The sequence below is a fragment of the Strigops habroptila genome, chromosome 1 (genome assembly GCF_004027225.2).
Source record: "Strigops habroptila isolate Jane chromosome 1, bStrHab1.2.pri, whole genome shotgun sequence".
Lineage (NCBI taxonomy): Eukaryota > Metazoa > Chordata > Aves > Psittaciformes > Psittacidae > Strigops > Strigops habroptila.
In genome coordinates, this window is record NC_044277.2 from 66,617,832 (window position 1) to 66,632,641 (window position 14,810).

The following is a 14,810-nucleotide window of genomic DNA, read 5'->3' on the forward strand; positions in this document are numbered from 1 at the left end:
CCTCTGGTATCACTGTTAGCAACAAACCAGCTCTGTTTCATGATTGTCTGTGACAGTCTGTCCAAGGCATGGTACACAGTTCTTGAGTTGTTGCAGCCTTATTCACTGGGGTCCTAGCAACATGTGCAATAGAGTAAGTTGAAAACTGGAGAGGAAGTAGGGCTCTTGACAGTGTACAGGGGACTCCCATGAGAGGACAGCGACTCACTGCAGAGCACATGTATGTATGACCTCACTACAATAGCAAATACCCAGAGGAAGGGAAAATATGGGCTGAGGACCTATAGTCATGTGCTGCATCTTATGGTGGAGCCTTGAGTTAGTTGCCATTATTTTGGACCTACTAGAAGTATTTTGAATGGAAGGCGTTGATCATTTCCAGCTGTATGCTACCTAGTTATCTGGGCTTTCCCCACAGTGCCTATCAGCATGTAAGAATTAGCAGAAGTTTCTGATTAGAAAGAATGTTTTGCTTTACTTATAAACATCTTGCCTTCAGTGAGGGGTAAGCAAACGCGTAAGCTATTTCTTGAGCAAGATTGTTGTCCTGAAGTGGAACCAAAACAACTGGATGTTACAATAGAGAGCTAGGAATCTTTGTGCTCTTTTTTTTTATTTTTCTGCTCTTTTTGTTTATTTTGCTCTTTTTATCTTGCAAATCCTGTAAAGATCTGTCGTATTCATGGGAGGATGTATTAGTGATTAGTGATCTTCTGTTTTGGAAGGGAGATTTGTTAGCAGGAAATTCTTGAAGCTCTCGGATGATCACCAGCTGTTTAAATGCATTTTGTAATCTAATTATTCAGCATAATCAAAAAATACTGGCCCCTCCAAATATAATTTCCAGCAAGAATTAAAGTCTATTCTTCAGCTAATATTGCAGTCCTTGGGCTATCATTCCTCTCTTAAATAGACAGGGCAAAGGTTCATATCATTTAGGTGCTGACAGAGGTGCTTGGACAACACGGTTTCAGATGACACTGTCAGACCTGAAGTTTCCATTTTTGACTGAATTTTTCATCACTCACTTAAAAACCTGCCAAAGAATATTATAAATTAAGTAGCTTGATAAAATGGAGTTTTATCAAGCTTTAAAAAAATTCTCTTCTCTTTAAAAAAATTCCATGTATTTTCTTTAAAAAAATTTTAAAAAATTCCATGTATTTTCTGTATTTAGTACATTTGATAGCACTGAAGCCAAGTATTTGGAGTTTGGCTTTAACGCTTTAATTTTTCAGTTCCAGAGCACCTGCCCTCAGCTTTCTTTACTCAGGCCATCAGTGTCAATCTACTGCTGCAGGCTCCTGTAAAACCTGGAGAAGTTTATAAGGATAAGGGCTATTGTGGGTTCTCTGAGGTTTTGGATAGAGCACATGTTAAACAAAAATGTGATTTTTACTTAATCTAACCAGTGCTTCCAGCAATGCTTTTGTTCAGAGCATCAGGCTGTGCTTGACATATCTTTTTCACAATACTTTTTGCTAAAGTCTTTTGCCAGTTAATTCATATGAGCTGCACTAAGTTTTTCTACAAGAATTCAACAAAGTTCAGCTGCAGTTAACTTTTCTCCATATTCAACTGTGACTAGAAAGCATACATGAGCTGAAGCATTATGTTTAAATGCCCATCTTTATGTTGAAATAATGGTATTAATATTTTAACATTCTGAAGGAGAAAGCAGTTATTAATATCACCCAAAGGCATTACTAAAATTGCTCTCTTTTTGGATTTCATGATTACCATCTGTGTAGCATCAGTAACAGATGTTCTTTTCACCAGAAAAATGTACATGAAAGCAAGGACAATATGCTTGTATGGGCTATTGGATGTAAAGAGTGCTATAGAAGTAATGGAAGAACAGATAGCAAAGAAGACAATGTGCTTTGTTGTGAGGAGATCTGGAGAAACTATTATGCTCCTAGCTAAACGAGAAGGTGTCAGTGGTGGAAGTTGTCTCAAGTGGATTCATTGATAAGGTGGTTCCAGTTTTATGAAAAATAAGTTTTTTCAGAATTTTGAATTTCACATTTCTCTTCCTTTTTGTTTGTTTGATTTTGCCTTAATTCATACAATGAAGTGTCCATGCTTTGTAAATTAAAAGAAAATTGCCAAGGGGAGATGTCCTAAAAATGAATAAGACTGAAAATGGTTTTCAGAGTGCTTCAGAGATTGTTTGCTCTATTCTTCTAGCTCTGTGAAATCAAAGTGTATGATAATATGTAACAAATTATAGTAACTCTATTTTGTTTTGTCAGCTTTGTTCAGTGATATCTTTATCTTCGATTTGCAATTAAGGTTTCTTTTATTGAAGGCTGATGTTGGCTTGAACAAGTTTTCCCTGTTTCAAAGAATTTCTTTAGCGGTTTCTTGTCCTTCTCTTTTCAGCATGAATCTATTAGCGCAAATAACATTTTCTAAACCTGATACTTTCCCAGGTTACAGAATGGCCAGTAGGAAACCAGGGCTTGCTCTATGACCGAAACTGGATGATTGTAAACGAGAATGGAGTCTGCATAACTCAGAAGCAGGAGCCAAGGTTGTGTCTTATAAATCCCTCAATTGATCTGAAGAAAAAAATTATGGTCATTCAAGCAGAAGGTTAGTAAACAATATATATCTCCCACCTTCATTACTGGTATCAAACTTCTAGGCAGAGACACCTTCATGTACCAACAAACTATTGAATGCTGTGTATGCTGAATTCAGGGACGCACTCTGCTACTAGCTGTGAATGAAGAAAGCCCACAGTGCAATATACAGCGCTCGGTAGTTTCCTAGCTTGTTTTTGGGACAGGTGGAGAGTAGACAATGACTCCCTATGTGCAATCATAAAGTGAATGCTCCAGGAAGGTCTAATGAACAGACAGATGTGGAAATCTACTGACTACTATATCTGTCCAAATCTTGAAGTTCCTCAGTCTGAAGGGACTATTATTGGTAAAGCAACAGGAGTCTAACATCAAACAGCCTGGCCAAAGACCTTCCCATTTTATAGCTCTTCTCCTTCCAGATGTGGGATTAGAGGGGTAGAGTCTTCAGTGGAAATTAGTATGAATTAAAATAAGGATCAGGCAATATTTAGCCCAGTTAAATACTTGCACTAGCAGGCAAATATTTAGGGTGTTTGGACATCAAAACTCTTTTTATACTATGCTGAGGGGAAAAAAAAAAAAAGAAAAAAGCCTTATGGCAAGTATTACAGGAAGCCCTTTTTAGTTGGGGGCGCAAATTATTTGTTTTGCTAAGAGTGCTGTTATCACTGGGCACTGGAACAGGTTTGTATTCCACAAAGTAGTTGTTTATGCTGAGTTTGCATGTGTCTGAATGCTGTTCATCATTTCTCTGGGGTCTAACATTTACTCAGCCTGTATGTCTTAACCATTAATAATATATGTGCCTACATTTTCAGCAGCAAGAGCAAAACAAGGGAACCTGTTTTCACATTTTTCACTCTTTATTAGAAATCCATATGAGTGGATCTGTAACTATGTACTCCTTTCTGTTTGTACATTACAGTTTTTGTCATCTCCAGCTGTCTGAGCAGTCTTCATAAAATTAAGTCTGACCAGTTGATTTCTTTTGTCTGGAGTAGGTTTGTCAAATGAACATTTAGGTACTTCCACTAGTCTTGTGCAATTCTGTGTGTGTGTTTCTGATCCCAAACACAATCTAGTCTCTTCCTGGGGATTCAACTGGCTCATTGGAACACATGCTGCTATTTCCTACTGTTCCCTCTATAATCTGTCTTGGAAAAGGTATTGTTAATTCATTTCAGTTCTGTGTGGAGCACCTTGTACCTCCAATCTTTGCCGTACAGATGCATAGACAGCCTTCTTACATGATGTTTAAATTGCTGAGTGCTTCAGAAGAAATTACTTCTAGAAATTCTGTTCCTTACCACCTCTCTTCGTTTCTGCCTGTACCTCTTGCTTGCAGGCACATTATGAAGTCTTGTCCAAACTTTCTCTATTTATCCTTCACATTTTCAGAGGCTCAGCTCTGTTAGGTCTCTTGGTTGCTTCATCCTGCTCTTCTAAATATGTTCTTCATTTTTTTCCTTGCTAGTACCACATTGTTCAGACAAGTGCATATCCATTGGAATGTTTGCCTGTCAATAATACCTGCACTGACATACTTCAGAGGAAGTTTTCTCAGACAAAACTGACAGTCTGGGTACCTATTTCTCACTGAGATTTACAATCTCTTGCTATACGTAGGGCCAGGGTGAAATTCACCTTTAAATCCTATGTTTTACTTCGTGTCATTTTTGGAGTTTTCACTGTCATTCACCTTCCTTCTGATGAAAGCACAAAACATTTCTAGCCAGAAGTGATTGACCACGTCTGTGGATCACTTTTCTGCCCAAAAAGAAAAGTGATCAGATTTCCAGTGCAGTCTGATAGAAAAATGCTTGGCATTTATTTATAGCCTGCTTTGGTACAGCCAGTGTGTAAGAGTGGAGTGATTTCATTCTTTGTTTAATGATTCCAAATACCAATAATCCTAGTCCATAAGCTGGTCTGGGCCCTTTTTATAATAGTCCTGCTATTTTTCACTCTTATGATGTTCTTGCAACCTGTGGCATTTTTTTTCATGCTCAACAGTGAGATAATGGCTCTCATTTTCTTGGGCAGACTATTCCAGAGGTTACTGATCATAAGATAGTGCAGTGATGGGAACACATACAAACCGGCAGGGTGAGACTACGCAGATAAATCTGTAGGAAGTTGTTCCAATATTTATTCTGTTTTCTTTCTTCTTATCTGCAGACTAAATGCGTGATTTGTTTGTTGGTATTAAAATTTAATTTTGTCTTTTACCCCTTCACATACATGGGCCATTGTTGTTTCTCCCACTTAAATCATTTCATGGCAGACAGATTTAATTTGATAAGTCGACTCTTTCTTTGAAAATTGCATGTTAATCAGTGTTGCTTTTGTCACCACTCTTGCCAGCCTGTCAGTAGTTTGTTGCTAATTTAGGACCTGAAGCTGAAAGCTGCATGTGTAGCTGGAGAAGCAATCAGTGCGGTGAGGAGCCAGGCTGGTTGCTCTGCAACACAAAGCCTTCACTGGCCTATGTCGGTGGCTAGCGTTATTTCTGATTTGTAGCACTTAGCCTGCTGAGTACAGCCACCTCCAGGTCTCTTCCAGCTCTGTTGCTTTAGAAGTTATTTCTCCCACTGGATGCCTCCCACCCAAACTGCCTTTCCTTAGCTACGGTAGCATGCGTCTTTTCAAGATGAGTTTTATGTCTCCGCCTCTCCTCCCCCTGCGCTCACAGTTCCCATGCAGAGTTTCTCTGTTCTTCTCAGTGTGATGGGGACATATCTGGTGGTGAGGAGGGGGTGAGGGAGGCGACAGCAGTGGAAAAGAGAAAGACAAAGCCTTTAGGCTGCCCGTTTACTGAATCCCTCCAGTCCACTGAACATGAAAACGCAGCAGCTCCCAGCTGAATGGGTGATAGCTGCTGTCAAGCTAGATGCCTTCCTCCTGCTCATCTGCAAGGAGGCTGTAACCGCTCTGCTTTCTTTGCCAGTTTCTCTGGTGTCATCTGCGCTCTTATTGTGAGAGCAAACTGTGGCAATGACCTCCATCTGGAGCATGCTTTGCTGTCTGGAGGTGTCTCTGTCCAACAGAGGGAGCCCAAGGCAACTGTGCTGCTGGGTTGGGTGCCTCTGGTAAGTGCCTTGAGACAAGTGGGGTGAATCCCACATAGCTGAAGTATGCAGCATTTTTAAAGAACATTTTGCTGTTACACTATTAGATAACGGCAAAGACTTTATCTGTGCCACTTTTAAACACTCATGAGTGTCCACTCTCCCCCTCCAGGCACATGCTTTCCTCTCCCTCTAGAACTTTTCATTAGTGGAAAATGTGTTTATGGCTTTTCTATTTCAATATGGTTTAATATTCTCAGTCTTCTCTGTCCAGCAAAATAAAATTGCTAGCATTATTTAGTGTGACAGTAACTACTTTAATACCTTTTGCTGAATCCTCCATGTGCTGAGACACCACCTCAGGTTCTTTCTTTAACCCCTGTGCCTTGGATGTCTCCGTAGCCTGTCTAACGACCAGCCTTGGATGGGCAGACCCACTGTCTGCCTGAGCCGCTGTGCTGTCCTGCAGCCAATATGGGTAGCGAGGACATCAGACTGGGGCTGTAGACAAGGCCCAAACTTCTTGAAGTCTTAAGATATTCCTTTGGCATGCCTGCAAAATTAGTTGTCTTGCATGGCAGCTGGGGAGCTCCAGGCATTCCCTTTACCCCTGAGAAAGTGGGTAAGTGAGAGCAGAGACAGGGGAAGGGCTTGTGCTTGGTCTTTCACTAGCTTCACTTCAGTAGAGGGAGTGAGATTTTAATTTTGAGAAACTGCATTTATTAATTTTGTCAGAATTATTTTCTTAGGCTATGTGGTTGTTAACAGGCATTTCCTATTCTTTTTGACATGAAGAGTGTAATGAACCTTTGCAATCACAGGACCTGGCCTGAGGAAATCAGTGTAACTCTAAATGAGCTCCCATGGAGAAAAATAACTTCTTGTATCTCGACTGAAGCAGTTAATGGTTAGGCTCCCAGTAACGAAGATGAGCAGGAGCAAGCACCTTTATTTCTAGAAGCCATGTCACTTGAGTGGGAATCAAGGGAAATCTTGTTGTTCTGCTCCATGAAATACATGGGGGTACAGATTACACTGAGTTTGTTCCTGACCTACACAAAAGTCAGCCAAAGACTATTTGGCTGAGAGTACATTTCTGTAGAAGACTAATTTCTCTCTTTCAATTTTAGCTGACAATCAGCATTATTCTGACAAGTTGGGCACTAGTTTGCCACTGCAGAGAGGGAGAAATTTTGAGTGTTGTGAAGGCCCTTTAAAATATTGGAGTAGAAAGATGTTAGCAAAACTGAGCAACTAATTACACTTTATGGAGTTTATTGTGCCTTCAAATAGTCATGTGTTACTGCCAATAAAAATAATGGGAATTAAGTGCATACACTGATGAAAGAATATACATGAATAGTTTATATTTCAGTCTATTGAAATAACAGACCTCTATTTTTTCTCATTGACTGAAAATAGGAGCTATAAAGACAAGAATATTTTTTTTATATTAATACTGTGAGCACATCTGTGAATTTTATTATCAAGCCAATGACCATGGAGAATGACAGCTTTTACATTTTAGTAACTGGCAATATTCTGCTTTATTTTTTGCCTTAAGTTAGAATAAAATTGTAATTAACAATGCTTAACTGACCTAAACATCACTGTAAAATGTGTACTGTTCAATAAAAATGTGATACAGTTGCTGATGTATAAACGCAGGGCTTTTTAATGCCCTAAGTCTCTGTTTTAAGAATTTTTGTGAGTATGCCTTGCTTAGAAAGTATTTTTAAAAGATATAACAGCTAAAGATGCATCCAGGATGAAACCTTTCAACCTCTTCTTTTCAAGAAGGAATGATGCTAATGTTTATTGTTTCAAAGTACTAGAGTGTTAGTTCTACTCCGTAAGGTAATAACATTGGCTTCTTTTTCAGGTTGTTGCAAGTGAGTTTAATGCATTTATTTCATGTTATATTTTCCTAAGTGAGCCTAGCTTTTCCCCTTCTGTCTTCACTTCTGAAGTATACCAACATCATTAACTAAGAAAGGAGTAGACAACTTTGTTTTGTAAAATGTGCGTGGAATAGAGCTGATAGTTGAGATATAGTGAATCTAAGCTACATTTCATTACTGTCCAGAAGAGAATAAAACAATTTGATTTCACCATATCACAGAACTGGTAGAGCTTGATTCTCATTTGTCCTACAATATAAACGGGAAGTAGTGAGTGAAATCAAAATGTGTTGTTATGAAGCTGGAATATGGGAGATCAGAGTCTTTGGTGTATGTTGCAGCATATTGGAAAAGAGTTGGAGTCATTGCAGCCACACACTAAGCCTCTTCGTTCATCACTTAAGATTATTGCTTTCAACTAACAGAAAGCAAAATACTACAGCTTTTCTTTTTGCTTCTAGTAAACCACAGTAGCCTTCCCCTCTCTTTGGCTGATTCTGTTCAAGATAAGAACAGTATGGAAGAAGTTGTTAACGTAGATCATTACCAGGGATTCCTTATCTGCTTTAAACTAGGAGATGGATAGATGGGAATAGTTCTCTCATTAGTGGTTTCCATACACATGATCTTTAAATTACTGTAGTTTTATATGATACATTATATTTCTTTCCTTGAACAGCCTGTGCTTATGTTTTATCTTTCCCTCCTCCATCTTTCATCTTTCAGATCACTCCATCCCACCACTCCAAAAAAAAAAAATCAATTCGACAGTGATTAATTTCATCTCCTGATTTGCTAGAGGGGCCACAACAGTGATAAACTCACCCTTTCAACAGAAACCGTGACTGAGACAGTAATTCTGTGCCAGTTTCATTGCCTGAGATACACAGAGAAGGAAGTTACTCAAAGCTGAAACTCTATATTCCTTAATGTGGCTTGAGTACCAAGGTCATCTACAGCCTCATCTACAGCCTTTGTTCTTTGCATTATCATTTGGAGCCACCTGCAGGCAGAGAATATAATTCTAGCAAAAAGAAAGGATTTTTGTCATGCTATTTGGGAGGCTGCTGTGATTGTGAACAGGTGCAAAAATAAGAACTTTTTGCATGACCCTGTGATTTTGCATAAATGTTTTCATTAAATATGGCTTGTTTTTTGCCCATCTAGGCATGGACCCAGTATCTGTATCACTAGAAGAAAATACTGGGAAAGAGGCTGTGATCTGTGAGAGTAAAGTCTGTTCACACAGGTGAGTGAGAGCAGAGAAGAATCAAACCTGAAAATCAGTGTAATGACACTCAGGACACGATTGGATGGACATGCAGGGGCCGAAATCCTTAAAAAAGGGAAGGGTGAGGAGTGGAAAGCAATGAATGACTTAGTGGACCAAGAGAAGACAGCTTTAGTGGACAATTTGGCATGCCCAGCACATCTGGTTGATAGGAAACAGTAAAAATTATAAAGGAAAAAGGGGGGGAAGGATGGTATAAGAGATTGTGATGACTTGGCGCTCACTTGAATAAGGGAGATCTTCCTTTTATTTGTTCCAAAGATGAGAAGAGAGAAAGGTGTCCCCAGGTACTTCCAAATGCCAACGGGCGGCCTCAACAGAACTTCAATTCAATTCTTTCATTTGACACTAATGATGCTGGCAACTTTTCCCATTTTGTGCTGCATGGATTAAAAATTGCTAGAACCTGCTGAAGTTATAAACAACTTTCCATATTTACAATCCTTTTTAATTTTGTTTTGACCACCCATGTTGATCAGTGTCCCCTTAACAATCTTGGGAAGATTGCAGGTGAGCATGTGAAATAACATTAACTCTAATCAAGAGACGTGCCACTTCAGACAAATATAACATTATGAATAAATTAATATCCTATCAGTGAACTTAAGTGTTTATCCATCATATTGTCTAAGTACTTCCCAGTCTCTGAGTGGCAGTGTATCAAGTGCCTTCCTAAAGTACATTTGCATTATCCTCTATGTTTCTTTTCACCAAGCTCCTTGGTAAGTCCAACTAAAAGAGCCATTTACAGATTTATGTTTTCTTTCAGCCAAGGTATACTAATTCTTTGTAATACTCTACATTTGCTTCTCTGAGGGTAACGCATAAACAAACCAGCAGAAGACCTGGCCATTTTCCCCATGAAGCCATGCAGGAAATGATCTTGCCCTTCTTTTCTACTAGCTATTCAGATGATAAAGAGGATGTTTTCTCCAGAAGTGTATTTTCCTCAGGTAGTGGAATTCACCCAAGAGTCATTTGTTTTAACCATCTGTCCCACTTCCCTTCATGTTGACTCATCCTTAGGCTCCCCATGGTTAGCCCATCTATTACAGGCTTTAAAATAGCCTAGGTTATCTTTCTACGTTCATATAATTTACTGCCATACTATTTATTGTAGCTTGTCTTTCATGTCACTGTGTCATTTTTACTGTAGAATGTAGGAAATTTTCATGGGAAACTGCTTAGAGTTCTGAAGAGGAAGAAAAAGATGGAATCACAAAGAAAGGGGAAATGTAAGACAAATTGCATAGAATGGACTGTGATTAGCAAGTAAACAAGGCAGGATGTAAGGCAGAATGAGTGGACAACATTGATGAGGCTCTGAAACTGCACAGAGATCCAGCAACACTTGATGCTAGGTTCCTGTGTTTCAGCAGAAAAGACTCGGGGGCCAAAAAAAGTGGGGATCAAAACTGTGCTTTGCAGTAGGGCAGGAGGGGATTTCTGGTTTGGGGTCTTTTCTGCAAATTGCCTTAGGTAAACAGTGGAGCAAAAATCTTTGTTAAAAGGCTTTTATTCAAAAGAAACCCCTACTAAAGGCATGTTCCACTTATTAATTCTGCTCTCTGATGCTGTGATTTCATCCAGTTCTGTTGGCTGAAGTGGTTACTCTGATGTCACACTGAGACAGCTGAGAAAAGCACATGATGTAGAATCTGCAAGCAGTTAAGTGAAGAAGTTTAATTTCCCAAAAGCCATGAAGGGTTTATGAGTTCAAGTTTCCCTTGTGAAGCAATTCATCAGTGTTAGCCTTCATCTCAGTGGCGGTTGTCCATCAGTATGTGCTGCTCACATCAGAGGGACATGGCTTGTTGTATAATATTTAACAATGGACAGATGCAAGTAGAAGCTAGTGATGTTAAGGTTATTGATGCTGTAGAAGACACTAAATACTCAAGGTTAGTTCTCCGCTGAATTAGGCAGGGACACAGCCTCTTTGACAGGCCACAATATCAAAGAGATCAAGAGGATATCAGTGCTAAAAGAAGACAAAGGTGTACTTAAAAACAAGTTGAACTGAGCCTGTTGTGTGTAAATGTGTGTATTATATCTCTTGGGATCAATATTCAGACTTTGTCTGTCCTTGTTTCTTGTTCTGTAAATTACCTAGCTAGAGGGACCAGGTGTAATGTGCTGAAGGTAAATGACATAACAGGAAGATGAGTGGGGAACTCAAGGCAAACAGCAAGCAAAGTCTGACAAGACTAGGCCCTCCTTTATAAATTGCCTGACATGTGCAAAATGAAATGTAATGCTGACAGATGTAAAATAATACACCAGAAAAATAAACACAAGCAGAAAATGAGTAGAATTGAGCTATGACAGAAGGACTTTGAATGAGACCTTGAAGAGATGATGGTGCTTGCTCAGAAAATAGTCTGACAGTAAGGGAGAGCAATTTGAAAACACAGGAGTCTTGGAATACAAAAAGTACAGAGTGACATTTGATGAAATGCTAAGAATGCTGTGTGTCTCTAGCTCAGCCACCCTCACTCAAAATAGTTAGCAAATAAAAAAGAGGGCAAAATTTTGTTCCTGATTTATACGGTATTAAGCCCCAGCAGGCTGCTAGAGGCAGTTGGCTCAGAAGAGAATTTAAATGCCCCTCTTTTTGGGTGGGAAAAAATATTCCGGGAATTTGTTTCACCTGCACTGTTACTATGCAAGATTCATGCCTTCTCATTAGCAGCATTCTCCCTAACACAGTGTCCAGCTAGGGCACAAGAACCACTCAGCTCAGTCTATGAAATCTCATGCGCAGACTGACTTTTTGGCCTCTTTCTTGCCACACTGCCCACATCTTATAGTACCAGAGTTCCATTTCAGTTATAGGACATCACTGGCTAGATGCAGCTGACCAGTCTCAGAGTGGGGAGAGGGACGCAGAGCTGCACCACAATCAACATTCAGAACAAGCGCTGAAGAGACACCTGATCCCTACAGGATTATAAAATCTCTTTGGTTTCACTTGCCCTGGCTTTCAACCTGTGTAACTCCGTTGAACCTACAAAGCATTTCGTAAAGCCAAGCCACTTCGTCTCTCAATCGTAAGGCTTAGCATCTTTTGTTGTGAGGAGCTATTTTCTTGTTCCAGGGAGCAGATGTTTTCTGTGCAGATCAGCCTCTTTGTCTGGGTAGGACAACCAGGTGAGCATAGGACTACTGCTACTTCACTTTCCTTGCTACAAGAATCCTACCTAGATCAGCATTCCTCTTACCTGTATATGCCATTTTAAAGTTAAGTGTCAGTTAAATCTTTTGTAGTCAATAAAGAGAGTTAAATACTACCAGAGTCATCCTGACATCTAACATAGGAACTACTTACCTCTTTCCGTTATCTGTGAGGGGAACCCAGAACCCTAACTTAAACTAGAGGCCTTGTTTTTAAAAGATTGACGTTAAGATTACTCAGGGCTGAGGAATCTAACGGCAAATAGGATCACTTCCCAGTGGTCTGATCTGTGCCCTTCCTAAACTGAAAGAGGCGATCTCAAAATCTTTCTAAGAGCGATTACATCCAAGTAAAGAAGGCAAATCTATTGCTAGCAGTGCATAACTCATTAGGCAATTTATTAGTAATGGAAATCATCTTTAGATAGAGAGATACTTGGGCTCTGCTAGTGGACCCATGTTTTAATGTGGAATGTCTGTACCAACATGAATTAAATTAGGAAATTAACATCATTGTACCTGATGGGATCCTTAAAAATTACATACATCGTGGCACAGTGGGGCAATATTAAATTCAGCTCAGATTAATCCTCTTTGTTATAGTAAAAAGCACAGACCAGAGAGTAACTTTTTCATAATACTGTACTGTACTTCAGAGTCAGTGTCTTGAGCGTTATGATTATTTAATCTTTTATTCCACAGTAATTTTCTATATAAAACTACATTAGATCTCATGAATGTTAACTTCAAGAGTAACAGAGTAAAGTTGAGGAAATTGGGAGATAAAATGATGGAAGAACTTTGCATCAGACACTTATCAGACAATACAGATTCTCTGTTTTGTGTTGAAAGAAACAGAATATGTATCTTTGTAATTTGTCTTCAGTTTTGCAAATTAATGTTTGGGCAATCAAATTTTAAGTTGCTCTTATCTTATAATAGGGTAAAAACATATGACTGTGGAGAAAGAATTGCTGGCTGGTTCTCTATGTTTCTTGCTCGTCCATGTCGCTTGATAAGACAAAGTTCAGACATGAAAAACATGTCACATCAGAAAAATACAAAAGGTATGTTGTCATTCTTAACAATATTTGTAATTCCTCAGTAAACATCAGACTCACAGACTTCATACTGTGTATATAACTACGCTGATAAGAATCATCCAATATTGACGTAGTAGGTTTCACAGGGCACATTTATACCCAAACTGTGTTTATTCCCTTCTACTTCTTACATTCGGTGAAAGTGTACAGCGACATCAGTCTGGGGATTTTTTTTTTTTATATCTTCACGACCATGATTTTTGTCTGGAAACTCGATGATCATTTTGAAAAATGAGAATGAAAAATCTATAAACCAAGAATTTATTCTTAGACTAAATGTCATTATAAAAATGATCAAATTGAAAGAGCATCAAAAATCCATAGATATTGCTCTTGCAAATTGTTTTATAAATTTAGTAAAATCTCAGCTCTATCTTAATTTCTAAATGCATTGCATCATTATAATTTACAGGTTTGAGGAGATTCTTGGAATCTTTCCTTAGTGTCTGGAGCCAAATGAATAATTCTTTTAATGAGAATGAGTAAGAGGTCAAAGGAAAGATAAGCTGAAATTGCTAGTATAATCTTCCTGATTTTTAACAATCATTTTGGAATGTTGGATTGATTTTTTTAGGTCTGGCATCTGCTACGAACATCTCACTCTCTCTTGTGAATAAAGCACAATACCTCCTGGTAAATGTAGCGAGCATTCTGCAGCTGAAAGAACATATTTGTACCAGGTAAGATCCTTCTGTCTCCAAATGTCTCTCAGTGGTCTTGGATTCCAGAATTTTGCCGTAAGATTCCAATATAACTGTTTTATCTGGAAATTTAGAGATAGTAATTTTAAATGTTTAGCAAATATATAGGTATTAAACTGCTCATAGGTGCTGTGAGCATATATGTACTAAATTATTCTGCATGACATTTAATAATTTGGATTAAATGCTTTGGATTAAATCTGTCTGCTAGTTATCTTTAGGAAAACTTAAACAAAATTCTTGTCAAATTATTAGGTGGCAGGAGATTATTAGGAACCAGCCAACCTCTGTGTGGGAAGAACAAGGATAATTACATTTTTTCAACATAAATAATCTGGCAGGTGAAAACACAAAATCTTGCTTCTTGCTGAGCTGTTCTTTCCAATGGGAAGGATTAAGATTTACATTCACAACATTTACAACAGAAATATTTCAAAACTACCTGCAGGATTCATTTCATTTCTTAATTGAAATTGGGTTTACTTGTACAAAAGTGGGAGGTAGAAGCAGCAAATTAAACACTGACACAGCCCACAGTTCAAAGATAAGGAACCCATTACCCACCAAATTTTCATATACTGACAATATGAAGTTGTTTCTTGAATATAACTAGGACAAGCTCAAATTGCACAGAAAATTTGCCCTCAAGGCCTCCATCATAGCTGTACAGCAGCGCTGGCATTTATCTCTGAGTCCTCTTTTCTGTTTTCCCAATTTCCCTGCCTCTGCTTGGAGTCATCTTCTCTCCTTTTAGTCACCCATCAGACATGCCCCCTGCACTGAAATTCCTGGTTTGAGGATAGGAGGAATATATTTTTTTTTTTCACATATATGTATCTGGAGGAGGATATATAAAAGCTTCAGGGTTTAAAACCATTGGCTGAATAAAGCATCACTACAGACGCTGGAGCTGCATTCCCTAAAGGTTCTCTTTCTTTAGGAGAAGACAGTTGGGCAATTTTAGGATATCATGGCAGTGCT

At 38.7% G+C, this 14,810-nt stretch overlaps 1 protein-coding gene across 2 annotated transcripts in view; it reads left to right on the forward strand.

Moving 5' to 3' along the window:
* Positions 1 to 14,810, forward strand: part of MOCOS (molybdenum cofactor sulfurase) — a 213,849-nt gene that overhangs the window by 183,341 nt on the left and 15,698 nt on the right. For both annotated transcript variants that reach the window (XM_030504653.1, XM_030504661.1), the window contains 4 exons: positions 2,436 to 2,598; positions 8,728 to 8,809; positions 12,968 to 13,092; positions 13,703 to 13,808. In XM_030504653.1, the coding sequence (XP_030360513.1) occupies positions 2,436 to 2,598; positions 8,728 to 8,809; positions 12,968 to 13,092; positions 13,703 to 13,808 (476 nt within the window). The remainder of the gene's footprint in view (positions 1 to 2,435; positions 2,599 to 8,727; positions 8,810 to 12,967; positions 13,093 to 13,702; positions 13,809 to 14,810) is intronic.